The 27705-nt window shown below is 44.0% G+C and overlaps 2 protein-coding genes across 9 annotated transcripts in view; one reads left to right on the top strand and one right to left on the bottom strand.

The window, feature by feature from the left end:
* The window catches only part of PRKAB1 (protein kinase AMP-activated non-catalytic subunit beta 1), a 46285-nt gene extending 32183 nt beyond the window's left edge, over positions 1–14102 (top strand). The window contains exons 2-8 of the mRNA XM_060249950.1: positions 7692–7873; positions 8962–9128; positions 9397–9490; positions 10396–10510; positions 12040–12173; positions 12609–12677; positions 12757–14102. Of these exons, the coding sequence (XP_060105933.1) occupies positions 7721–7873; positions 8962–9128; positions 9397–9490; positions 10396–10510; positions 12040–12173; positions 12609–12677; positions 12757–12834 (810 nt within the window). The 5' untranslated portion in view covers positions 7692–7720 and the 3' untranslated portion in view covers positions 12835–14102. The remainder of the gene's footprint in view (positions 1–7691; positions 7874–8961; positions 9129–9396; positions 9491–10395; positions 10511–12039; positions 12174–12608; positions 12678–12756) is intronic.
* A 2325-nt stretch (positions 14103–16427) lies between these two features.
* Positions 16428–27705, bottom strand: part of CIT (citron rho-interacting serine/threonine kinase) — a 131966-nt gene continuing 120688 nt past the window's right edge. For 6 of the 8 annotated variants that reach the window (XM_060249944.1, XM_060249947.1, XM_060249941.1 and 3 more), the window contains 5 exons: positions 27583–27663; positions 25103–25181; positions 24805–24984; positions 22635–22968; positions 16428–19324 (listed from right to left, as the gene is read on the bottom strand). In XM_060249944.1, the coding sequence (XP_060105927.1) occupies positions 19301–19324; positions 22635–22968; positions 24805–24984; positions 25103–25181; positions 27583–27663 (698 nt within the window). In that variant the 3' untranslated portion in view covers positions 16428–19300. The remainder of the gene's footprint in view (positions 19325–22634; positions 22969–24804; positions 24985–25102; positions 25182–27582; positions 27664–27705) is intronic. The other 2 variants (XM_060249942.1, XM_060249945.1) reach the window with 1 other exon arrangement.

The following is a 27705-nucleotide window of genomic DNA, read 5'->3' on the forward strand; positions in this document are numbered from 1 at the left end:
TAGCTATACTCAAGAGGTCTCAGGATCGCCATAGCACAGTGAAGTAGGCCATTGGTGGTGTTCTTATGGGCCAGTCCCATTGCTGCAGATGTTACCATTCATGTAAATGCCAGGCAGAAGAGGGCCATTTTGCAGGACCTGCAGAACTATAAGAGCTCTCGCTTACATGTTTCTTATTTTGCATCATTTGGTCTGCTTCTGTAGTCCTGGGGAGGAGCAAGAGCTATAGAATAATTAAAGCACCATTGTTTGACCACTGGGGATTTTATCCAGCAATATTTCTGGCTTCAGAGATTCCCTCAGGCCTTTCCCACAGGCCCGAGGGAATTCCTTTCCTATGGGCTAGAAACTTCCTTCAAATTAAAACAAGCTATTTTCCTTAACAGACTAAATCCTGCAACCTTTGCCAATTACACAGCTTTTCTGAGGCTGATTCCGCATTTGGCGTTTGCCCTCCTTTTGCTCCGGGGTTGTTCCATACGGGCCAGATTTCCCAATTCCGTATTAGAGGATTTCCCCCAGATTCAATTCCCAATCTGTTCCATGTTTTCTGATTCCGCATTACCGCTGCTCCCGGAGTTCCCCCTCCCTCATACATTTCCCTTTTTTTTTTTTACATGCATGCATCTTTGCGTTACAACGTAATGCCAGAGGCATGATACTGGCAAAGTCACGTGTTTTCCTTTCGCCCTGCCATTGGCAGGTTAAGCACCATGAAATCTGAGTCGGCGATCCACCGCTTTTATCCACACACGCTGAATGTTAAGCACACAGTTTTCCGTTAAAACCTATAACAAATTACAAACAGATGTGTGAAAGGGTGGGGAGAAGAAATATGTAGAGGGGTTAAGGGAGAAAGTTTCCCCAACCTATCAAAAATATAAAGCTGTAAACATAATCGAATTTTTGCTCCCGTTTGAGGCAATGGGGGGGGGGATCGATAAAGGTGGCAATCACGCATGTTTAAAATAGTTCGTGCAACATCGCTTTTTATTTAGTTGCATTGCAACGATCTTATTTGGAAAAAAATATAGCAGTCAGGATTTATTTTTTTCGAAGGGGAGAAGAACGTAATCACAATGCAATGGCACATTATCAAATTCACGTGGAATATAGTAAAGAAGGGGGCGGGTGCAAGTAAGTGATGCATTCAGAAAAAGAAAATAGTGTTACATAGTTATATTGTTTTCGCGTTGTAACGCAAAACGAGTTGTTTTTTAAAAAAATGTAATCCATTTCAAGAAAATATTGCATAATTTTCAAAGGGAGTAAAATTGCGGAAGTATGACGAAATAACTGGCGGAATCATGGGCGTGGAGTTATGTGGGTGTGTTCTACTGATGCAAGAAGTTTGACAGCGCACTGGCTTGAGTTCCGCACATAATATTCTGAGCCTCGGAACCACAGCAAAAAAAAGATCTGATATTTTGCCAATCTCCTTAATCCGGAGCAGCACCGCTTCGGAGGCGGGTCAAACTGCCGCCCCTGGTCAAAATGTGAGGAAACCAACATCTGTCCCGGGGGAAACACAGTGTCGGAGCCGGAGCAAAGGCTAATGCAGAATCACCCTGAGTTTCCACAGCTTGAACACAGCCCTACCCAGAGTTCAATGAACACAAGTAGGGAATTGAGGGATACTTTGCATTGCCAGTGGCTGCAGCACATCCTAGTAAGATTCCAATCCGGTTAAAGGGATTTACAGATAATGTTTATAGAACAATGGATGTGTCATTGTTGCTTCTTCAGGTAGCTTATTCTGCTGCAAGAATACTATTACATATATACCTTTTGGAGACCCTCTGTGTTCGACCAGAGGCTGCATGGCAATCTGGCAAGGATACTGTAGCTGCGTATTGCTGCTTATCAGAGAGTTAAGACTGCATGATCGCCAAGGTCCCTTCCTGCTCCAACACTCTATGGCTTCTGAGGTGCTGCCTCTGGACAGTGACTATGGAGAGTGCCTGGGGGAGCCTGCCAAGGGACTAGCTACCAAATTATCCACTCAGCAGCTGAAGCAAACAGAGCAAAGAGTCCATTTGTACTTGTAAAATGGGCAGTGCTAACCTGGGTAGCCATATCTTTTATTGTTGTGAGAAAATGTACATCATGCCTGTTCAACACATGGCATGTGAATTGAACACCAGTAGTATCATCAGCACCATCAAAATAGCAGAACCTCACGAAAACTATTAAGTAGCAACATTAACACCGCTTCATTTTTCACCTGGGATATAATAAATGCAAACCATGCAACAAAACTGTGAAATGGGCGGCCAGTGACATCAAAAAATGAGACAGGCAAAAGCTGAACAAGGTACTGAAGAGGCTCCTTTCCTGGGTGCCACTGACAGTGCAATTCTAAGCAAAGTTACACTTTCTAAGACTTCAGTGAACCTGCTGGTAGTGGAAAGTGCTGTCAAGTTGCAGTTGACTTGCAGTGACCCTGTAGGGTTTGTGAGGTAAGAGGTACAACTCTGCTTCGCATGACACTGCCTGTCTCAGGCCAAGCCTAGATAGAATACTCCAACAAGCACAGCTATCTGCAAGTTCCTCTGTCTTTAGGCACAGCAGAGGCTGTGGGATATTTCTGTTCAAAAACGACGACTTTGGAAGTCCCTAATTATATCATAAGCAGCTCGATGCCAAAATCCACTGCAGACACCAATGGGAAGGAGCTGCAGCCGGAGAATTCAGCCACCCTCCTCATTTCCTGCTCTGTGCGGGTGCTCCTATCCAGCTGCCCAGTAAGGCATTTAAGGGGTGAAATATCATCCGGACGCTTGGAAAGCTGTAAAATGAAGGCGACGGAAGCCTGACAGAGGAGGAGGAACAGCTTGTCTTTAAAAAGCGATCTGCAACTTCTGTACCATGATCAACGGAGTATTCATTTGCAAGTATGGGTCAATGTGGGGTGTCTCTGTTGAATGCAGCAATGATTTCCTAGTCTAAACCCTGAGAATTCTACTTCTTTACTTTTCTTCCCTGATCCTGTTTGCTGTGGTATGGTTTCTCTGCTAAGTCACTGGTCATCCTGTTTAAAAAACAAAAACACAATAATAATAATTATAATAATAATTGGAGCATTTAAAAATGGGCAACTGTACACAATAGTCTAACTGCTGAAGTTTCCCCCTGTTCTGGACTACCATTATTTCCCCCCAGAAAGGGGTCTTAAACCTTTCAAAGTAGGGTTGCCCACCAGTCTCCTGGAATTACAACTGATTCCCAGATGGCAGAGATTGGTTCCCTGGAGCAAATGGCTGCTTTGGAGGGTGGAGTCTCTGGCATTACACCCCGCTGAGTCCCCTCCCAGGTTCCACCTGTTATGGTAGGAAGGGAAACCCCAAAACTTCAGAAACTTCCCAACCTGGAGTTGGCAATCTTAAGACTCATGCAGAAATTCAACAACTGATAGTTTTCTTTCCAATTATATGGTCTTCTTTGGATTGTAAATCGTGTCCATCAGCAGAAATGCAATTCAGCAAAAATGTAAAAAACATCAAAATATTTACGAACTCCCCAGGCAGGGAAAAGCTTCTCTAGTTTATTTTCCACCTGTAGTTTAGTAGTTAAAGATGGCAGCCTACATGGGAGGAGGGAAGGGGGACAGTCACCTAGATATTCTGTGGGAAACGAAAATGCTGCTACCTGATCGCTTGTTTTTCGGGGAGATGCAGGCAAGGTTGGTGAGGACAAGGAAAACCCTGACCAGCCACAACCGAGCCAATCACAGTCTTTGTACCTTATTTCTCATTGGACATTTTAAAAACAAAGATCTGACCCAATTTACATATTTATAAACAGGCAATTCCAAAAATATCCTAAAAAGCAAGACGGCACGGATACATCTCAATACATCATAAAATAACGTTGAGAATTAAAACGAGCTTTTGTGCAACCTTTCAGCGTTAAGATGACCAGCTAGAACAGATATTTCAAAGATATTAATAGGTGTCCAAATTTGTATCGGGATCACGGCGCGAATGGAAGGTTGAATTTAAGCCCATTCCTCAATTCCAGCTTGCTAGCCCTGAAGGCAGTTCCTGAGTAAACGGCCATTTACTTTTACAACAAATCCCTTGGAATGCAATTGCAATTGCTTTGATCTAGGAAAAGGAAAGGTCCTCTGTGCAAGCACCAGTCGTTTCCGACTCTGGGGTGACGTTGCTTTCACGTCGTTTTCACGGCAGCCTTTTTACGGGGTGGTTTGCCATTGCCTTCCCCAGTCATCTACACTTTCCCCTCAGCAAGCTGGGTACTCATTTTACCGACCTCGGAAGGATGGAAGGTTGAGTCAACCTCGAGCCGGCTACCTGAAAACCCAGCTTCCACCGGGGACCTACCTCAGGTCGTGAGCAGAGCTTAGGTTAGAGCTTTGATCTAACAAACAAGTAAAAAGGAGTACGTGTGTTCTGGGAGAGGCTTCGAGCATGTGTAGAGTGCATTTTCGTCTGCTGAAACTCCTCACATAAATCTGAGATTATTTTATGCGTATTTTTCAGGTTAGTAAATGAGATGATGACGAGGAATGAATTCCTATTATTTAAAAAAACACCACCTTTTGGAGTAGCAAACAATGACAAGGGAATGCGGCCCCTTTAAACCCGGCCGGCTCGCTCGTCACCCGTCTCAACTCCTCAATCTGCGCAGGCGTACTAGGGACCGGAAGTCTATTGTGGCGAGGGGGTCCACCGGAAGTGAAAGTGGCACCTGAGGCAGCCCGGGAGGAGGAGGTGTGGCTGTGGAAAAGACAAACCTTTACCGGTGAGCGGGCGCTGGGGTTGGGGTGCGTGTCCTTGGGTCGGTAAGGGAGGGTAGCAAGCTGAGCTGACCCCCGGAGCCTTTCTCAGCGAAAAGGGCACAGTTAGCCAGTTCGCCACAAGAGAACTCATGAGTATGTGCAGAGTGTATTTTCTCCATGACCCTGCGCAGAACACTTCTAGGGAATATTCTTAGCTCGGTTGTTCCCCCTTCCACAAGTGTAATTAGAGGTTAAAAGCAACGTGTGAAAGAGGTGCCCTTGATCTGTTTTATCACCTGTCCTGCTCTGTCCTGTCTTTTTTTCCAGGGAGTTCAGGACAGTTTAGATGGTTCTCTCCCTTTTCTGTTTTACTTTCATGACAAGTAGGTTATAGAATCACTAGCCCAAGGTCATCGAGCTTCACGCTGAGAGGGGAAGGCTGGCACTCTCTGTCGGCCACTTTGTTTATTAATGCACTTTCCAAACAAAATTGTGGAAGATGGTGTCTGATGCTATGATAAAAAAGTAAAGCAATTGCTAATTGAAGCTGTGTAAAATTTCATTGAATTCGAGTCTTAAAAAGCAGAATTAAAAACATTGCAGCAATACAGCAATGTTAAAACAAACAAATGCTGGCAGGAAAGCACAGATAAAACTACATTCTGTAGGGAGCGTAAAACAAACAACCTAAAAGCTTGGGGGAAGGAAAACAAAATATCCCTGGATGATGTGCTGAAACTTTGTGATTTACAGCGATTAAGGAAGGAAGTTATGGAGAAACCTCTCCCTGCCCAAATGCTAGAACTCAGAGTTGTCAAATTAAATAGACTTGGTAGATTAATCTTTGCACTCAGCGGACTGAGTGATCTTGAGACATTTCCCTTCAGCTCATGCTGTCTCACTGGACAATTAGGATGAAATAAAATAACTTAAGAATGGCCTCCCTTGCTGTACCATCATGTTGTACCATCATCAGTGCTGAAAAATTATGCTATTAATATAGCATTGCTATTTCATCATTATTCGGACTGTTTGTTACTGACGGGGGCCAGTGGGTTATGTAACATCATAATATATGGTATGTAAAGTGCTGATTAGATTCTGAGCTTAATGCTGTAACTTATTTTATTATGATTTTAGCTGTTTTGATTGTTTTATTATTGTATATTTGATGTACTCCATTCTGAGCCCCCATGGGGGGATGGGTGGAATATAAATAAACTAATAATAATTCTGTGTGCAGTCCATAATTTAATAGTGGCAGTCCTGTTCCTAGAATGTGGTGATGGATGCTAACTTAAAATAGCTTTTAAAATAATATTAAAAAAGAAAATAATGCAGGGTATGTTTTCAACAGTTGCTAGCCATGACAGTGAAATTAGATCTCCATGTACAGAGGCACTCTACCTCTGAGCACCAGATGCTGAAGACAAACAATGTGGGAAGCCAGTGCCTTGGAGACATCTGGCTGGCCACTGATGGAATTTGGTGGGGTTGATTCAGCAGGGAGAGTTTATTTTTTTTCTGTTCTTATCAGTAGTTTAGCTGTAAAATTTAACCAAGAACAGCAGCAGCTGGAAGTCAGATCTGTTACTTAATTTTCTCCCCAGCTTTGACAAAAGATCTTTCTTTCTGAGACTCTCTAGTGATTACCCCAGTTATGGCTCTGGTATGATTTCTAGAATGCATATAATGCCTAATAGCCAGTAAAGAGTAGCACAGTCAGAGGAAAGAAGGACACCTTCCCCATCAGCCTGCTGAGTGTAGGGAATAACTTGCAGAGGTACTCCCTTCTGAAATCACTGGGCTTAGATGGGTGTAATGCTGTTTAGGATGGCAGTGTTCAATTTATGTTTTTTGCAATTTGAATTATCCTGGGAAGCAGGACTCTGTTGTGCTTAAGGCAGGTTGTACAGATGTGTAGGAATTTAAAATTCATTTATTCCCTGGGTAAGGCTGGTTTCTCAAAATCTGCATTATTTTCCTGTGACTTGGAAAGTGGCTTTCCTTTCAGCTCTTCCTACGCAATTCCTGTCATTGCCTGGCTACTCATGGAAGGAGATAGTAATTCATCAGTTCTGTGGCTCAGTGGTAGAGCCTCTGCTTTGCATGCAACATGTCCCAGATTCAATTCATGGCACTTAAAAGGTTCAGATGGTAGGTAATGTGAAAGACCTCTGCTTGAGACCCTGGAGAGCCACTGCCAATCTGAGTAGACAGTATTGACCTTGATGGACTAAGGGTCTGATTCAGAATAAGGCAGCTTCATATGTTCTTAATACTTGCTGTAAGCTGTTGTGACATCTGAAAGATATTACTTTGATGCTGAAAACATCAGAGTTCTTTGCATCATCTTCTGGCTAAAGAACTTTTTCAGTGACAGGATGTGTATAGAGTGAAGGTTTGTTTGTTGCCAGCAATACTTTCTCTAAGCTGTGGAGGCTTGTGAGCAAAAATTCTACTTTGTGAGCTACATGCATTAAAATAGTGAGCTACTGCATAAATTAGCTTGCTTTGGGGCCATTTTTTCTGAGTTAAGACAAAAATGTGTGAGCCGGAGGCTAAAAATCTGTGAGCTAGCTCACACAGACTCAGAGGGAACACTTTTTAAAATCTTCATCTGGTTCATTGTTAGTTGCAAAGTCATACCTGTCAGTCTTTTAGTTCTATTCATTGTCCATTTCAGTGTTTGTTAGCTTGCAGGGCATTATTTTAAATATATATTGCTTGTTGATGCAGAAGAACCCATCTATGGGACCTTGCACCAGCAAAGCTGTTTAGCACAGGGAGCTGCAACCTGTGTTAAGTGAGATGCTGTGCCAAGTGTCATAGGTGAGTACTTTTGCATCTGTCAGCATCATCACATTTAAATCAAGTCTTTGGACAGGGCCAGTTGCTGTCGGTAGTGATTCTACAGTGCCTGGTTGTATCAGCACTTCATAGAGAGTAGTAAGTTGCCTTTCTCTTCAGAACCTTAAAATGGGCAACACAAGCAGTGAACGTGCTGGAGTGGAGCGCCAAGGGGGGCACAAGACTCCTCGGAGGGACAGCTCTGGAAAGGAAGGGGACAGGCCTAAGATCTTGATGGACAGCCCTGAAGATGCCGACTTGTTTCATGGGGAGGAAATCAAGGTATGTGATGGTTCAAGGTATGTGAAGGTATGTTGGTGCTTGTTAGCTAAGAAAGTTGAGCCCAAGTTTCAGTGACCATATATCTTGAACATCTGAGACGAGGTGCAGTTTATTGTTGGAGAATCACTTGGGATGGTGGCACAGCCATTTTATTTGAATTACTGTGTGGGAGCTACACCTGAGGCTGCTTTTGTGAAGGCTTATGGGAATGGAAAAGTGTTTCATCTGTGTACGTAGGAATGTGTTGTGTGAGTTGCACATATTTATAGCATTAAGAGTAAGCATGTTGTAGTGGTTAGTGTCAGGGTAGTAGTGGGGAGACCTAAGTTCAAGTGGTCGCTCAGTCATGAAGCTCACTGAGTGATTTTGGGCTACATCCTCTCTTTCTGTCAGCCTGAGCTACCTTGTGGGGTTGTTGTGTGAATGAAATGGAGGAGATAATCAAGTAAGCCACATCAAGTTCCTTGAGGGAAGGTTGAGATGATAATATGATAATCTTACCATTCATTAGAACTAATGATTTGTTAATTTAAAAATTGCCCCCACTTCCAATCTCTTCACATATTATTGTTGTTGTTATTATTATTATTAATAATAATAATATCATCATCGTCATTTGTACTCCACCTTTCTCCCCAAAGGGAGCCCAAAGTTGACTTACGTTGTTATCCTCTCCTCTGTTTCATCCTCACAACAGCCCTGTGAGGTAGATTAGTCTGAGAGTGTGTGAGTGGCCCAAAGACACCCATCAGGCTTTACATACATCATCTCAGTAATCCAGCCCTGTAAAGTAATACCCATATATTAGGCTAGTGAGCTTGTAGCAAAACTGAGGCATGGGCATTTCCTGATTTGTAGCACAGTTTTATCTAAACTGGAGATGGGCAGTTTCATTCCCTGGCTTTTGACCATGTCACTGTGGCATATTTCTCTTTCCCAGCAGCATGGCAGTCTTGACCTCTAGCCTCAAGAAATTTGTAGGTGCTGTATCCCTTTGGGAAATGAGAAGTTATAAGGCATCCTTTCATTCCCTCTGCTGTTGTGTAACTATTATAAAATTCCCATTGAAGAAAGTCTGTTGTTTTTAGGCTCCCCTGGAGAAAGATGAGTTCCTGGCTTGGCAGCATGACGTGGAAGTGAACAATAAAGCTCCTACTCAAGCCCGGCCGACTGTCTTCCGCTGGACTGGAGGAGGCAAAGAGGTTTACTTATCAGGCTCATTTAACAACTGGAACAAACTTCCACTTACACGGAGGTGAGCCTCTTTGCGACTGTATTTGTGATTCCCCGATGCACCTCCCTTGGGGGGGCAGTTGCTTTGAAGACATCCTGTCAGCGTAATCATTACACCAGTTCTCCAAAGAGCACGAAATGCCTAAAATGTGACATTGGGTGTAAAATGTTACTCTTTTCTTGCTTTTGTTCTGTGTTTTCTTGCTTTTGTTTTGTTTACTGTGCTTAGTTTCTGCAGCTGATCCTCTTTTTAAACAGTATTAATTGTATTCTTTGCCTTTGTATCACAGCCACAATAATTTTGTAGCCATCCTAGACCTCCCAGAAGGTGAGCACCAATACAAATTCTACGTGGATGGTCAGTGGACACATGATCCTTCAGAGGTAATATTCTTTTACTCAGTGGTCCTGTATGGAGTTTATTGGGCCTGGCTCCCACATGCATGAACATCCCTTGAGATTTGGCAAGCTGAATGCGTGAACTGTCTCTGTGGAAGAGCATCCAGCTGGATCCACTTGTCGTGTTCTTGTGGGGCAAGGGTACTTCTCCAAGGAGAGGAGGGAGGTAATTCTTGCTAATCCCCTCTCTGACTGCAGACCCCTGCATCATGCATAAAACTGTTCCCAGGAATCCCCAGGGCCCGTGTTTTGGGGGATGCAGTGTACTACAGCATGAGAAAGGAGATGCAGAAGTTCTGTTCCATGCAAAATGTTCTGAACATATGAAGAGCATATATGAAGCTGCCTTATACTGAATCAGACACTTGGTCCATCAAAATCAGTATTGTCTTCTCAGACTGGCAGTGGCTCTCCAGGGTCTCAAGCTGAGGTTTTTCACACCTATTTGCCTGGACCCTTTTTTGGAGATGCTGGGGATTGAACCTGGGACCTTCTGCTTCCCAAGCAGATGCTCTACCACTGAGCCACCGTCCCTCCCCTGCTTGTGGATCAGTAGAGCCAGCCCTTTGGGATTTGTGTGACTTGAAAGTTCTAGGTTGATCTGAAGACAGCTTGTGCCAGCCATTGTGTGGTGCCATGTAAAGTCACTCTTGATAATAACCCACAGTACTTTAGCTTTTCTTTCTGTTACAAACCCATGAGATATTTGCGGTCCGTCAAAGCCTGGGGACTGGATCTTGTTTTGAGTGCCTCCTGGTAAGGCAGCCCCCAAGGCTAAATAAACATTAAAAGCTCCCTGAAGCCTGTGACAAGGCAGTTGAATTTCACAGCGAGTTGGATTGTGAAAGCGTTTCTTCTGTCCTAACACCTGCTCATCTGCTTCTTCCTAGCCTGTAGTTACTAGCCAGCTGGGGACTCTCAACAATGTTATTCAGGTGAAGAAAACAGATTTTGAAGTGTTTGATGCTTTAATGGTGGACTCCCAAAAGTGCTCTGACATATCCGGTAGGAATATATCTAATTTTTCAGCATGTATCTGCGATAATCTAGTATGTTTGTAAATCTTAGTTTCATGCTTTTTAATTTCCATGGATGAGGGCATCACATTTGCTGTGCTCCAGGGCAGCGTAGGTAACCCTTTTTTTGGCTCAAGTGCTCCACTGCTACACACACAAAAACAACCAGTGTCCATTTATGCAGTTGTTGGTGTGCTGGCAGACAAAATTGGGGAGAGAGTTGCACTTGACAAGGGCCAGGCATGTTGGGAGCCATTGAGGCCCAGCACCTCAAGGGCCTGTCTTGTACAGGTCCGGTTTACAATGGGCATAAAATATTGCCTTCTCTTATGCTGTCAGCTGCAGGAGCCTTCCCAGCACCTCAGCTGCTTATCTCAGTTGCTTGGGCAGAAAACCAGACCTGGGTGCCAAGCAAAACAGCCTGGCCTAGTAGCTTGCCCTGCCACGTGAAGGAATCGCATTCTCCCACATGGAAGTGGTTTCTCTGTCAGTGGGGTCATTCTGCAAGCAGGGTTTGGCATTTGGGTTTTTATCCTGTGGGCTCACTGCTTGAGACTTACTACATATAGCCAGTTGCAGGAAAGGGCCTCTTCATGTTGCCTATCCAAATGCTGGCCCAGGAGACTTTTTTTTTTGCCTTCCGGATGTCATGTTTGCAAATAAATATTGGGTACCCAGGTTCCCCCTCTGTGCTTAAGTTGCTTGGCTCCCTTGTCCTCCTGCTTTTATAAGCTCCATAGAAAGAACAGCCATTTTATTTGACAAAGGGAATGCAGCAGGACTAGCCCTGACTGCTGGTGGTCTCACATTCTCTCTGGTAGAAGAGGGTGAAGCATGAGGCCCATTCTGTGTTTGCCAAGGGACTGCCAGGATGGGGTAGTTTGTGGTGGGAGTTCTGGGCAGCCTTTGCTTGCTCGCTTGCTATAGGGCTGATGACTTCTCTTAGAGGATTAAAAAACCACACATAGAAATTGTGAGGCAGACTGCAGAGAAAGATGGTGATGGAGCTAAGAAGCTCTTTTTTTCCTGGCTTCTCACAACTCAAAGAGTGGATGGGGTGTCCCTTGGTGTGGGTCCTGAGAGGTTGGCTCCCCTATGCCTTCACAGTCTGCAGGTTCTAAACAGGAATGGCCCCAGTGGCAGAGAGTGTCAAATGTCAGTGAGCTGCCACGGTGCCCAACTTGGGTGCAGTTGTTGGTGCTGATGCTACCTTTTAAGCTTTACTAGACTTGTGCCGTGACCAGAGGCATATGCCTTACCCAAAGCAAGCAAAAGACAACTTTGGGGAATAATTGCCATTTTTTTCCACCTGTTCCTATTAGAGAATTCTGGGCTTGACCTGGACAAAGACTTTGAATTAAAAAGCAAACTACTAACCACGCCTGTCAGTTTCTGACACCGTTTTGTGCTGCTGCATCAGACAACTGCAGTGAAATGGATTAGTGTCTATAATAAGCTTTTTTTAAATAATAAGTTTATAATAGGTAGAGGTTAACCTGTTCCCTCTTCTCAATGCAGAGCTATCAAGTTCACCCCCTGGGCCCTATCACCAGGAACCCTACATCTGTAAGCCAGAGGAGCGCTTCAAGTCTCCACCCATTCTTCCTCCACATCTGCTGCAAGTTATCCTAAACAAAGACACAGGCATATCAGTGAGTAGAGAGATGTATTCTTTAGACTGTGGACCCTTGGTGGTGGTTAAGCAGGTATAGTAATTTGGAACCAGAATATTTATTGTATATAGCCAAAGGCTGTCAAATAAAAGATTAAGAACATGGTAATAAAAATGAGGTAATCTCATGGATGGCTGTGGGCATTTCTTCTTTGGAAAGCACTCCTCCTTCCCAATTTAAATTCACCATGTCAGAAAAATGGCAGCATATTTTAATGTAGAATTCCCAGCTTTGAAATAAAGGCAGCAGAATCTTGTGAGAAAGCATGAAGTTTTTTACTGCAACCATGACTGTTCGAAACCCATACAAATATGTCTCTGGCAGACACCCAAGGAGCTCCCCCTGTAAATTTTATGGTTCTGATCTTGAATTTGGTTCCTAAATAGTGACCGTCTGCTCTATCCTCCTCTTTAGTGTGATCCAGCTCTGCTTCCGGAGCCTAACCACGTCATGTTGAATCACCTGTATGCACTGTCCATCAAGGTAAGGGATATTTCGTCTGGCCAGCTGTCTCTCATTAGGCATTCCAGCCTGTATTCATATATCTCTCTCATTTCTCTAGGATGGGGTGATGGTGCTCAGTGCCACCCACCGTTACAAGAAGAAATATGTGACTACTTTGTTATATAAGCCCATATGAAGCAGTACTGGGCTGCCTAGTCTGTGGAGTAGCAGAGGGAACAAACCAAAAAACGAACAAACCCAAAGACTATCCACTTTGGTGAAGCAGTAGCAGACTTGTTCTCAAATCATACCAGTTTTTTTTAGTTCAGATCTAATGCATAGTTGCCTTGCTCTCTTCTTCCTACTGTGGACGTTCTTCTAATCAACAAACAGGCCTGTGCTGACCTGCCAATGGAATTTAAAAAATGGACCACGGCCCCCAATTGCTTGTATCTCAAAGGAAAGAGAAATTATGCGGAAGCTGCTGAGAACATTTTGTTTAGAGTATTGGGGGAGGGTGGAGCCTTCATCTGAATAGATCACTTAGAACACCTCTGCTAGTTTTAAGGGATGGTCATTTGTGTACCTTGCTCATGAATGTAGAAGCTCCAAAAGCATTTCCACTGGTTCATTCTTCAGTAAGTGTATGAGAGAAGCCTTTTCTGTTAAAATCATTTGGGTCAGATTCAGATGCATTCCCCTGTTCTGCTCTGTCCCCCAGATAGTTGCCTTTCTTGTCCACATCTTGGCCAAGCTTCAAAGTGTTGGCAAAGACAATGGGCTTCTGTTATGTTTTCCAGTAAGTGCTGTGAGGCAACCAGTTAATCTTATGATTTATTGTAACAGCACTGACAGCTCTAAGTTGGTGTGTCTGATTTTCTAATAGCAGCACTTATCATGTCAGATGGAAGGGTTCCAAGTTACTGCAGATGTCTGGGACCAACCCCACTACAAGCCCCCCCCCCTTTCCACTTAGACTATTAATCATGCATGCATTCCCAAGCCATGCTGTGTGCAGTCCATCTCTTTTCCAAAGATTGCCACCTGCAGAGATGGTTCTGCTGTATTCCAGGGGAGACTCTCTCCCCTAAAAATGGTTTTCTTTTGCTGCAGTACTTGGCAGAGAACTGCTCAAAGGACCACTCCAGCCAGAAGTGAAAAACAGAAAGGAACCCCGGCCTACCTCTTTTCTAATGCCAGTGAGTGAGTGTGCCAGGGTCAAGATGCAGATACTTCCAAGCCTGCTAAGGAGCTGGCTTGTGCCTTTTAGCGAAGTGAGCCCATGTGATGTCATAATTCCCTAGCAGCTCTTTGATCCTGGACAGATGTGTTTTGCTTTAATGGGTCTATGGCTTATGTATACACACTCCAGTATTGCTGCAGGGAACTGTATTTCACGTCCACTTGTTTTCTGTTCTAGTATTAGTCCTTTCCAGAATTGTTAACAATAAAGCATTTGTGGTATGAATGACTAATGTTCATTTGCACCCACATATGTCAGAGGTGTTCAAATTGGGATCTGTTCTCCCCCCCCCCCCAGTTGGACGCCTCAGTTAATCAAACTACACTTATAACCTGTGCCTTCCACCGCCTGTTGTTGTATGAGTCAGAGTGGTGGTGGGGGAGAGCATTGTTCAGAAAACTTACACCTTTTAAAGGAGACACAAAGAAACGTGGGATGTTGCCAATTTCTGGAAGGTGTGCTTGGCTATTGGTTGAAGATGGAATGTCAGTGGGAAAAGTATAAAAAGATGAAGAATAAGTGCAACAGTACTCTGATAATATCAGTTGGGAAGCAAAAAGACTGTAGCTAGGTGTCTACATGATGCAAAAACACCAGTCTGTATCTATGCTTGCTGTAAACTAGTAACTCCCCTGCCAAACGGGTTGGGGGAGATAAACCACACAAGTACTCTGATGAATAAAAATTCCTGCAAGTACAGAGCACCATCTCAGAGTTAACTGTTAATCTCTCTGGTTTGGCTTTGCCTCCTCTATGCCCTGTTGTTCTCTAGGACTACTAATTGGCCATTGTTGAGATAGGATGCTGCACTGGGTGAATGATCCAGCATGCTCAAATTCATCTTTGTGGGTTCTGTGCAATCCTAAATTGGGGGTGGGAGGACTGCCTAAGGGCAGGCTCCCCCAGGATATGTGCCTGCAAAGAAGACCACTTGATGAACAATGGTTCTAGGTAAGCACAACCCCATTTTCAACCTTGCTTTATTACATTTTGAAGGAAGTGGTTGAAAGAGGCCTCCCTAGACCTGAAAGAACTGTAAAAAGCCAGTTGCAAATATCTATTCATTGAAGTGCTTTTGAGCAGGTGGTGGCAATGCAAACTCCAGACTTTCTTACATCAGACTACTTAAATCCATTTCACTGCACCTTACAACCCAGCTTTGGTACTAACATTTCATTGGTTGCCCTGGGAACATGCCCAATGGCAGAATACACCTCTGTTGATTTTCCCAAGATATACTCATTTGGTTCAGAATGCAGCTGAGGAGTATCTGGCAGGTGGAGATTATTTTGCACATGTTGCAGGCTACAAATTTGGTTCCAGGTACAGGTCAAAGAGCTTTACCTTGTCCTTATCAGCCATAAACAACATGGCAGTGGGATATCTTAAGGTTCATGTGCTTCCATATGCTTCCTCCCACCCCCAATTTAGGATTGCACAGAACCCACAAAGATGAATTTAAGAGCATGCTGGATCATTCACCTAGTTAAGGTTCATGTGCTTCCATATGAAGCTACTTACCTACTACACTGGAGGCTGGCATAGGAGCTATAAAGCATGAATGGGGGGCAATTGCATCTACTGACACAGGCCCCACTGTGCACCCCAATCTTAGTAATTACAGAGATGGTACAGCAGCTAAAGGCATTTTCACCCAGACCTTTCAGCAGTGTGATTTCATGGTGTGAATGAAAAAATAAAAGCATTAGCTAAGTTACCATCTGTGTAAATATTTAGTAGTTATTTTATACTGCTTTTATGATTTGTACTCCTTGATGAAGGAATTATATATTACCTCAAGAACCTTGGCTGGGAGGAGCAGGGTGTATTTAAATAAATTAGACTGGGTGGCAGAAGATGATGACTGCAGATTTATACCCCGCCCTTCTCTCTTGAATCAGAGCGGCTTACAATCTCCTATATCTTCTCCCCCCACAACAGATACCCTGTGAGGTGGGTGGGGCTGAGAGGGCTCTCACAGCAACTGCCCTTTCAAGGACAACTCCTGTGAGAGCTATGGCTAACCCAAGGCCATTCCAGCAGTGGAGGAGTGGGGAATCAAATCCGTTTCTACCAGATAAGAGTCCACACACTTAACCACTACACCAAACTGGCTCTCAGGATAGGAGGAATATTGCTTAGTTTTCTCAATGACAAGCTTTTGTTTTAAGACAAAAAGAGATGCTTGATATTCTGAGAGCCTTGCCTGACAAAGGTTCTTAAGCCAAAGGGATAGCTGATTAAGGTCTGGGTTAAGGTTTGAGTGTTGCTCCCTCCCACTCCCAACAAAAACAAAATGATATAGTTAAAACTTGTAGAGATCTTTGCATGATTGCTAAAGGATGTTTAGTTGTCATTCTTTTTCATCTGAGTACACACAGCCCTGCTCATTCCATCCATGTGCCACTGTTTTCAAAAAATACATTCTGGTACACTCAAGGGTGTAAGCTTTGGGAACTTGGTAGTGAGGAGTGAATGCTTATTTTGTTTACTTATCTGGCTTCCAAGTAATTTGTTATGAGCTCTCATGCACAGGACTGAAGCAATGAATCTTAAAGTAGTATATTTTTGTGCACATGAAAGAAAAATAAAGGAACATTTGTAAACAAGCTTGCAGTTCATTTATACATTCAAGATTAGGCACAACAGAATCAAAGCATTTTTTATGCAGAGCATCATTGAGCAGCTATATGTAGAGAGGGGAGGGGACAGAGGAGTTGGTTTACTGGTAACCTGCTCAAAGCAAGTTGAGAGAAGGTTGTATGCAGCCGGAGCTACACTTGAGCTCCTGTCAGCTGCTAGTTTGTAATATACACACACAGCCTGCCCAGCAGAAGAATGTATCAGACTAGCTGGGTTTGAAAACTGAAGTACTTACACTGTAGTCTGAGCTTGTCACCTTTTGACAAGTGTTACTTGTTTTGAGATGTCCAGCCTAAATTGTATTAGCATTTTTTTTAAAATAGCTGCTTTAGGGTTTTACAGCCTTAGGTGTGAAAAGGGTAATATAAACTGGTCCTCCTGTAATTCTTGGACAGTGCTGTTTGAGTCATCCTTTGCCAGTGAGACTGTTAAGTTGCTCAGCATTTTAAACACAAGTGGTTGACTGGATCAGGGGAAAAGAGTGAAATTTTGCAATTACTGCTGCTGCATTTTAGAAGACAGTACAGTTTTTTATTCTGCATTTAAGGGGGAGGCTGCTTTGATAGTTCATCCATATCCAAGATAACAACAGCTTAAGCAGAGCCCACACAGAGTAACTTCTGGCAACTGAGAGTGAAGGAAAAGGTCACTGCGCCGTGCAGGTCAGTAAAGTGAATTAATTTTTTATTTGGTTATTTGTCAACAACAAGTTCAGTACTTTCCAGGAGGACTGTGAATTATTCCTGTTTCTTTGCCTTGTCTGCAATAAAAAGGTAATGAAGACAAATCCTCTACTCTTAATAATGCCTAAGATCTCATTTAATGCTAACAAGCGTCTGCTTGCAAATTTAAAATGTTACAGTATTTCTTGATGGGACTCTGGAGGATTAGGGCAAGGCCCCTTCAGTGTGTGAAGATGCCTTTCCACAACCACCATTAAAACAAAGGGCTAGCGCTTTGGAAAAAATGCACACTTTACAATAAAAAAGTAGAAACTGATTTGATTTCTTTTTTTTTTTTTACGAATATAAAGTTTCTTGTAAATATGTACAGTCCTTTGAGCTATTCTATAGCAGGAAGCATTTCACAAACAAGACACAAGATATACACTCTCAGGACTCGACAAGCCGAGTTTTCAGGTCACAAGGGACTTTTCCATGAGATGCAAAGACTTTAGTACCTTTCAGGACACCCAGACCCGGAGGCAGAAATCTCAGCATGTTTCCTGACAAACCATCTGGTATAAAATAGCCCGATAACGCAACAGACCAGACCCTGTTATCCACAAGACCCTCCAGAAGGGCATTGATGAAAGCAGAGGAGATTTAGGCATCTCTCCAGTAGGGCAGCACCAGCTGGCAAAAAGGAACAAGCAGAAGAGAAGGGCTGGCTTGCTCTTGCCAACTTGGAGAGAAATGTGGCTAAAGCAAATTTAAATGGCCAAAGCCTAACATGGAAGTAAATTTGGCTCGGTGCACTCAACACCCAAGAGCAAGAAGCAGCAATGATCTTGCAATCGGCAGAAAGGAATGGAGAGATGTTTAGAATTTGCCAAAGCCATTGAGTTGCATACGCCCTCTACTACCAGAGAGGGCGATTCTTTACAGTGTATAAAAAGGCATGGCCCACACCATGAAAGGTTTTTTTGGCACAGCATGAGTTTTTTCTTCCTGCTCTTGCTCACGTTTTAAGAGTGGTTTTCTTATTAAGAATGGTTGAGCGCTGGTTGTGCCACTGCAGCAGTGGCAAAGCTTTGCCTTGGCCTATATCCGGTATTATACTGTTTGCAAACAGGATCCTGTCTAGGGCTGGCTGGGGATGGAAATGTCATGCCTCGTAAAGTTCTGTCATGTGAACTGTAAGCTCAGTCGCTCTCCTTCAGTGTCACTTTCCCCAGTAAACAATGATGGTTATTGTTGCAGCATAATCTATAAAGGCTTCAGTTTCGTTAACACGGGAGGTACAAGATACAATATCTAGCGAAGCAACTGAAAAGGAGATCGCAGCCAGGATGATGGTGTTGCAGTAAGCATGCAGGGAGCTGCCATGCAGAAAACCTGGGTAGGAGAGGTCTTAAGCCTCTGTACTGCTTTAATACAGTGGGGAGAGGGGACTGGAGTGTGACCACTACTGTGTGATCAGGGGATGTTTAGAGATATAGCTAAAACGGGGCATTCCCTTCCCCATAACCCAGCTGACCACAGAGCTGCACTTAGGGCTATTTTTCTGGGAATACTAAAATTCCAAAAGGCTTTGAAAGCAGCAGATGAACAAAATTGATCAGGGTTTCTCTAAAGCTCTGCAGCAGAAGCCAATGATGCTGGGTACCAAGACACAATCGTTATGATTTGTGCTGGTCACAAGGCCTTCTCAGAATTCCAGCATCTTTTCTAAATGCAGATAGCCACTTTTCAGACTCAGGATAAGATCCTCATCCCATTCAACTTCCTCAGTGGGGCTGGTAAAAGGCTAAAAGCGAAGTATAAAAAGTTCATGAACTGCCTGAAAGAGCAACAGTAGTACAAAGTGCCCAAAAAGAGGGGGAGTGGGGAGAGAGGAGAACCTGACTGCAGGAAGCTGCATGAAAATAAACCGAGATGCAGACAATCCTTGCAAGCAACTCAAGTCCCGATGGATTTGGATCCTGCTGCTCAATCCGTCTTGGGCCCAATGGCGGTTGGGTTGGGTTGCTGGACAGCCCAGTTGGAAGGTGCATTGACTCAGTACATTTCCTTGGTTCTTCCTGCAGTTCAAGGTCAAGGGTGGCTTGTGTAGCTTATACTGAAGATTGGTCCCAGACCTGTTTTTGAGGGGAGGGGAAAAAAGGCAATTTTAGGAGATGAACCCTGCAGTTTCTAGATGCTGCATTCTTTTCAGGAGCCCATGACTACAATTCAATACGTGCTCTTTCCAAAAATAAAGGAGGCTACTAGCTCAACAATGTTTTAAGTTTCTCTGGAACAGGTGGTGTGAATTTCCTCTGAAGTTTTTCTCAGCCTCCACATTCCTGACAAGAGCTTTTCCATCCCTTTGTCCATAGCCCCCATGGTCTGTAAGAGACCACAAAAACAGGTTGCTTACCTGTAACTGATGATCATCAAGTGGTCATCTGTGTAGGCAAACACTTGGTACTGCACCTGTGCTGGACCCTCATGTGAACTTTTTACAGCTCTTATTTTGGCAGGCTTTCCCTCAGCTCTGGGGAGCAGGCATCAACTGTGCATGCCTGGAGATGAGGAATAACCTGCCCGCATCTCAGTTCCTTCCATGCACCACCAGTAAGTTCAGTCAGGACAAGGTCAATGAAAAAGAGATGCCAGCAGTGGGGAAGGCTGGATGGGCATGTGTGATGGTGGGTGCTGGCAGAAATAGTTAACCCAAATGACTGAGACAACGGCAAGTGTAAGTAACCAAAGAACTTTGGTATGCATTGTCATTGCAACTCATGTGGTTCCCACCCCCCACAAGGAATGAAAGAGAGGGTCTCAACGCTGGAAGATGGATTTTAAGACAGCCTGCCCAAAGGCAGCATCCCTTCACGCTTTAACATCAAGTGCATATTGAAGGTCAATGGAGATGACCATGTTGCAGCAGCACAGATGTCCTCCAGTGAAACGCCAGCCAAGAATGCAGCCGAAGAGGAAATTGCCCTTATGGAAGTACCACTGTTTTTTCCTATCCTACAATGAAGGCATTTCTGAAAGGTCTTCTAAAGCTCCATCCACTCAAAAGCAACTGGCTTCTACTTGGGAGTCTTTCTTTAGTTTTGTCCCAGCTCATAGGTAAACTACGGCCATAACTTCCCTGAATCTTTACTTGGAAGACTGCCCTGTTGGTTGCTTTAACATCTGCCCGATGAGTCAATGAACTTTGTGCTCTCTGCATGGATCCAGCATACATGGTGTTTCATACAGAAGACAAGATAGTCTAGAAAGAGAGGGAACGGAGGCATTACAATGAAGTGCTCAAGTACTTTACCACACTTCAGCAGTCTTGGTTTTTCATAAAAGTTCACATCTGCCATTTCAGCTCTGGTTGTAAAAGCAGGTGGCTGCAGCAATGGTTCTGCAGTTCATTTCATTTCATTTTATTTGATTTATATCCCGCCCTACCCCACTGAGGCGGGCTCAGGGCGGCTCACAACACAGAAATTCTAACAATAGGGTCTAAAAATTAAAATACATAATAATTTACATAATTAAAACAACTAAAATCAATCGATTAATGTCAGTGTGCTATCTTCCAATCTTCCTTCAGAATATTTCAATGCCGGTCAGTTATAAGCCAACCGGAAGAGGACAGTCTTACAGGCCCTGCGGAACTGTCCAAAGTCCCGCAGGGCCCTGACCTCCTCCGGTAACTGGTTCCACCAGCAAGGGGCTGAGATTGAGAAGGCCCTATCCCTAGTTGACTTCAGCCGGGCCTTCTTTGGCCCGGGGATTACAAGCAGATTTCGAGAGCCGGATTGCAGCACTCTCTGGGGAGCATATGGGAAGAGACGGTCCCTAAGGTAGGCAGGTCCTAGGCCATATAGGGCTTTGAAGGTAATAACCAGCACCTTCTACCGAACTCAGTATATTACTGGCAGCCAGTGCAGTCCTCGGAGCCCCGGCTGAATGTGCTCCCGTCTAGGGAGCCCTAATAACAGCCGAGCGGCAGTGTTCAGCACTAGCTGCAACTTCCGGGTTCGGCACAGGGGCAGCCCCATGTAGAGGGCATTACAGTAATCCAACCTTGAGGTGACCGTTGCATGGATCACTGTTGCCAGATCGTCCTGCTCCAGAAAAGGAGCCAATTGCCTTGCCCGCCTAAGATGAAAGAATGCGGACTTCGCAGTGGCTGCTATTTGGGCCTCCATAGTTAAGGCAGGCTCCAATAGTACCCCCAAGCTCTTGACCCTGTGCGCCACTGTCAGTGGCACACCGTCAAAAGCCGGGAGGGGAATTTCCCTTCTCGGACCACAGCGACCCAAGCAAAGGACCTCTGTCTTCGCTGGATTTAGCTTCAACCTACTCAGCCTGAGCTATCTAGCCACGGCTTGTAATGCCAGGTCCAGTTCCTGAAGATGAAGTCATGGTCTGAACCGAAGGTGATGAGACATCCTGTGACTCTTGCAGGATGAACGACCTTGGGCACCAAGATTGGTGCCAAAGTAGTTTTTCTGCTGGAAGAGCTTGTAGAGGATTTCAGCCCCATTGCCTTCAAAGGTGCCGATTTTGTAGATGTATGTGTGTTCAAATCCAAGACCTAATGCGATGTGGTTGAACCCGTCTTCAAACCCAGCAGAGCTGAATCTCCTCTCAATTGGGGTAGGGGAAGTGGTGTTGATCAGGAGCCAGAAGGTTGTGCCGTTGGCAGTCTGAACAAAGACTCCAAAAGATGGGTTCTAAGCTGAGCCTCTCTATTCTTCCACACCTGCCTTGTATATTTTGCAAGTGAGGACAACTGTCCATGCAATGATCCTCTTCCAAACAAAACAAGCAACGATCATGCCCATCAGTTGGGGAGACTTTAGTATTGCAAACATGGCAGGGTTAGAAAAACAGGGCCCCTTCCATACATCTCCCCTCATGAATGAAAAACTAAGGGGGTGGGGGAAAGAGAGAAGGGTTTGAGGGGAACATGGAAAATTTTGAGGGAAACCACTTTTTTTACTTTACAGTTCTGAAGATGACAGAGGCAGGTGCTAGTGAAAGAAAAAGGAGAATATAATGGTCAAAATCCAGTAACTAATGTAGAGAGCATCGAAGAAAAGTGAGACCAGGAGAGAGGAAAAAATTCCATCCAGCCAGTGAGGAAAGAACTGAGGTGGGGGTGGGGTTTCCAGGCATGCACAGTCAATGCCTGCTCCTCAGAGCCAAGGAAAAGCCCACCAAAAGAATAGAGCTCTAGAATGTTCCGACGAGGGTTCAGTGCAGGCGCAGCACCCAGTGTGTGCACCGAGACCACAAAGAAGATTAACATTGTTCTGTATGGAAAAGATTTTTTGTTAGGTGGGACAATCTCACCCTTCAGCATTTGCTACATTTTAAATCTACGAGGCTCAGATGCATAACAGAACAAGCCCCTTCTCCCTCTGCAGGAGGCCCTCAGCCAAATCTACAACTTACCTTGTTGACTTGAGAGAGGGGAGTCCTTGCACCACCCACTTGCATTCGTCCCCTGCTGGTTTCGTCAAACAGCCTCCCCGGGGACCTCTCCCTGCGGGTGCTCAGGACCCTGCCAGGAGATTTCTCTCTCTCTAGTGGACGCCCAGGAGACTTGTCCCTACGCAGCTCCGTCCTTCCCTCTCGATAGCGATGGGGTGTGCTTGGCTCTCGAGGGTGGCTTGGACCTTCCGGAGGTCCAGGGCTTGATGCTACCCGCTTGGTTATGTGCTCGTTATATGTTGGGGGACCTCTCTTATTCGGGCTGCTGTCATTCAAAAACAATGGACGCGGACAGCTGAGTGACAAAAACCTTAAAGTTATGTTTTTATTTACAGAAGTAAAATTCCTCTGCTTCCCCTTGCTGAAAAGTGCTTTACTAAACCATCTAGAATAACTGCAGAGTTTAATAACAAAACCAACAAGTGTTCTCTGAATGAACTAGTTCTACAATCTACCCTCTGCAAAGGTAGTCTTTGAGCATGGTGAACAGACTGCTCTATTGTAGATGAGAGCCCCTACTATGTGCCCTCTTGAGCCTTTCCCACTCTGCCACTTGGTTACCATCTCTCCCACCATATCAATATCCTCTCCTTCAGGGGTCATTTTGTAGAAAAATAGGTGGTGAAGCTCATCCAGAGGTTGTTATACAGCTGCACCTACTATTCAATGGAGAAGGTAGGTAGGTGGGGAGGAAGAGGGGGAACCCTCAGAAAGGTTCAGGAGCTGTGCTCCTGTGAGCCCCTGCTGAATTCAAGGCCTGCTCTCCTCCAGCAGCTTCCCTACTCCATCCAAACATAAACAGTCCTTCATTCTTAAAAAAACCTCTGCCTTCTGTGTACACTTTGACACCACCTTCAAATCTTCAGATTTACAATGTACTCCCAATATCTTACCTTTCTCTTTTTGTATGAAGAGAAGCTTCCACTCTCAGCCCTCCACTGAATCTGCCCTCCCCAAAAGAATTGGTATCTTGCTGCTATATCTATAGGCCTTGGCTTGGCCCTCACCTTAATAAAAGTCAACTGCATGCTTTTCACTAATGTCTCCCATATTTTGGTAATTATCTGTTTGTACCCATCACATTTCTTCACCACAATGTTTCAACTGCAGGTCTTCCTCAGCTTGCCCCTCTTTGCTGGGATTCCATAGGGCCCTGTTCTTGAACAACTGTTATTTTCTTTGAAAACTAGGTGACACCGAATCCCACAGCTTTCAGATATCACATTCCTGATAACACTTGGCTCACTCTTTTTCTACCCCAGATTTCTTCCCAGTGCTTTCCTGATACTACTACTTGGACCTCTCACAATTGTCTTCAACTCAGTATGTCCAAAACTAAAACTCCTTATCTGGCCTATATTTGTTTATTTAGTATAAACATCCTTTCCCCAAGGAGCTCTGGGTAATATGCATGGGTCTCTCCCTTTCCCCTTTTTATCCTCTCAACTACTGTTTTTTTCAGCCTCTTTATTCACTGTAAGTGGGAAACTGAACCCAAGTCTCCCCACTCCCTAACTAAAATTCTGGTCTATGCATGGGTGTTCTTTCTTGAGTCTTCTCTTATCATACCCTCAAGCATTCACAGCAAAAACAAAACAAAACAAAAAACTCAAAACCTCTTGAATTCTATGTCATCCTTTTCTCATCCCCTTCTGTATTCAGATTCTTCATCCCTTTACAGTTTTTTTATGGCCTTCATTCAGTCTTCCTACTCTCTCATTGTATTAACATTTGTGGCAAACACTTTTTCTGCTCTTTTCATCATTCTACTGAAGATATCTCTTGCTCTCCTTATTGACTGCCTATTCTCTCTTGTTATTTCTTATTCCTAGAACTCTCTTCCTGTCCAAAACCTCTGTAGCATGGCCTCTTCCTTCAATATCCTTTCTCAGTCCTTTTCTATAAAAGCCTTCTCAAGTCTACATCTCCACTCCCATTGAAACCTAAATACAGCAGTATTGGCTCATTAATCATCCCATTCTTTTCCTGCCCTTGCTGTACTCCCCACTGCCAAATTTTAACTTGTTGGTATGGACCCAGAATTTCTTCCTTAACCTTTGAGCATCATATACTATACATGTTAATGCTCCTCCCTATATTATTATTAATAATAATAATTGTGGTTTCCTACCTGCGCGTAGTAGAGGATCCTCGATGGTGTTCATTGTTTGATTCTTTTACTAGATTCCCCTTACAGCAAATAACTCTTAGTTTGTCCTGGTAGGAAGAGGCGAGATAAATTGCCCCTGATGAAATCGCTGGCCCCAGATAGCGAGGGCTTGGAATATCCAAGTGGGCTCGAGCCGGAGTGCTGAGGGGAAGAAGGAATGAAACTGTGTCTTTAGACTGCTGGCCCTCAAAGCAAGACCCAAGACTGACATTCCTGCCCTGGTTATGGGAAAGCAAATGCATGCAGGGCAACCACTTACCCGAGGGAAGCACGTGCTTGAATCTCAATCACTTCAAGGGAGTTGAAGTGCGTCACAAAGAGATAAGGCTCCCTGTAGGCTGCAACAGCACCAAGTACCAATGTTAGTGGATCTAGTCTAGAAATATGTAGTAGAACATTACCTGTCTGGGTCCAGACCAAAAGGAAGAAAAAGAATCCTTTCCGATATATTCCTGCTTCCTGTGGCTTCAGGAAGACATTCTAAATAACTGGAGGGGGCCCTGCCTTTTGGAGCAGGAGTCAACTCTAGACTGGTTCCTCTAAGTCTCCCCACAGCCCGGAAGCTCTGTCTCCTTTGTGTAGTGACAAAGATCCTAAGATCACTCTGGCAATAGCAAAATTCATTTCGGTCCTTTTAGCCCTTGTGTCCAAAAATGAGGAATGAGAATCTTCTGCTGCTCAAGATTTGTTTATCAATGAGCTTCTAAGGGAATAAAAGAAAAAGGATTCCTCTAAGACAATGGAGGGGACTCCCTAGCCTCCAAATCGGAACAGAAGAGCCCCTCTGGCATGCTCATGAACTGGAAAGGAGGCAGATTGTGATTCTGCTATCTCCTTGTACTGCAATGGCAAGAAGTTGAAAGAAAAGTTGGTTTCCTGAAGAACTGAGAATGCCTTCCAGGGAGAAAGGAACAGCTGGAAACATACTGCAATCTTGCCTCCTCCTTCCAGGGGTGGGAGGAGAATGGATGAGGATCAAGACAGATGGTGTCTCCAGATCCTTTGCCTCTATGCTACTAGGTTCTTCAGCATCTTGTTGTATCCCTCAGCTTTGGGCCAAGACATTATTAAAGTCCCAGCTACAGGGATGGCAATACTGCCAAACTCTCTCCCCTCCCAACCCATATGAAGAATCTTTAGCTGGAAGATGTCAGGAGGAGAAGACAGGTGAGGAAGAAAAATCTAGTCTAGACTCTGCTTCTTGAGACAAAGTGTGTGGAGCAGAGACAAACCCTGCCAAAGGGAGGGGGCTTTCCTGAAGAACTGAGAATGCCTTCCAGAAGCCAGGGGAGACCAACCATTTTTATCATGTTTGGCCTGAGATACTGATCACCTGCACATTTGACATTCTGTGGATAATATGATACTGACTTTGGATTCCTGACAGCTCCTTTAAAAATACATCCACATGTTGTATGTATTATATGTTTATATATTCCTGTAATGTATCCCCCCTGGTGGCATACATGTAAATGGAAATCTATTTCTGAAGTCTCTTGGCTGTGGAGCTGTTTTTCTAATCACATTGGTATTTGCAGAGGGAGCTTTGGACTTAACCCCCCCCCCCCTTTCTATTCTGACATCTACATACAATTGCAATCTCTCTGGATCTCTTCTTGCTGCCCTATCCACTATCATCAAAAGCCAGAGAAAAGTCAGTTGCACAGTTGGAGGGCTGTCAACTCTGTGCTAAAATGCTTCAGCTTCTTCAAAGGAAATCTAGTGTCTACATTCAAAAATGAATTATGCAACTCAATCCTCATGCAAGCAACCTTACTGTTTGCAGAAAGGTTCTTAGTTTGCTTACTGAATCCTAAGCCCAATATTGGACCTGATTTTTTTTCCGATCTACTTTCTGCAGCTCATGACAGCTCAAGCCCCAATAAAATTAATTAACATGTTGCTTGAACACCCTACTATTTAAAAAAGGTTTGGTGTCCTAGACAGTTTTACAAACAATCTCTTTGAGGAAGGGATGGTTGGTGGTGGGCCAATGCAAGTCCCACTGGCCTAATACCCCAGATGCTGTCATCCCGAAACTGTAAACTGTCTTGAAGACCTAATATCTAAACAAAGTAAAGGTGAGATAGAAATACGTGAAATAATAAAATTGTCAATTCCTTCACATTCTGCACTTGCCCCTCTAAGTTGACAATTGCAGTTAGGAAGCAGATTTGGCTTATTAAAAACACTGTGGCTTATAATTTTAATTAATATAACTTTAATATAAGTTATATGCTGTTTTAATTATATATTAATTTGCATGTTTATGTTGTAAATGGCCCAGAGCCTGGGGTGAACTGGAGTGGGCAATCTATATGTTGATGACGAAGTGTTCTTCTTTTAAGATGCCTAACAGTGTTCATGCTAACACCTCTACCATTAAGCATCAAACACAAGCAAGTTACAAAACTCATTATAAACTGCAAAAAGTTCTCACTTTTCCTCTGACATTAAAAGGCCAGATGTTCCCAAGTTTCCAATATATTCATGGTGCAGTAAAAAGTTCTACTGGCATAAAGTCTCCAATTAATTTTTTCACATCTTATCACTTTGAGTTCTTAATATGGAAAGGTCAGTGTGTCCATTTAGATTTAATATTCTCTTTTTAAAAAACTGTACTGTGGCTTCTTCCAGAAAAGGAGAGGTTATTTTATCACCTATTTCTACAATCCTGCAGCATTTCAGAACACAGTGTATGAAGCAATGAAATGTATAAAGAAATTACACAGGACTTACCAAATGCTAAAGGCAGGCGACTCCATTTCAAGTCATCTGAGCGACTCCGCCTCCCATAGGAGTCAACAAAGACACCAAACTCTGCAGAGAATAAATGATTTAGTGCCATCTAATTTTGAGGAT

Source organism: Heteronotia binoei, chromosome 11, assembly GCF_032191835.1.
Source record: "Heteronotia binoei isolate CCM8104 ecotype False Entrance Well chromosome 11, APGP_CSIRO_Hbin_v1, whole genome shotgun sequence".
Taxonomy (NCBI): Eukaryota; Metazoa; Chordata; class Lepidosauria; order Squamata; family Gekkonidae; genus Heteronotia; species Heteronotia binoei.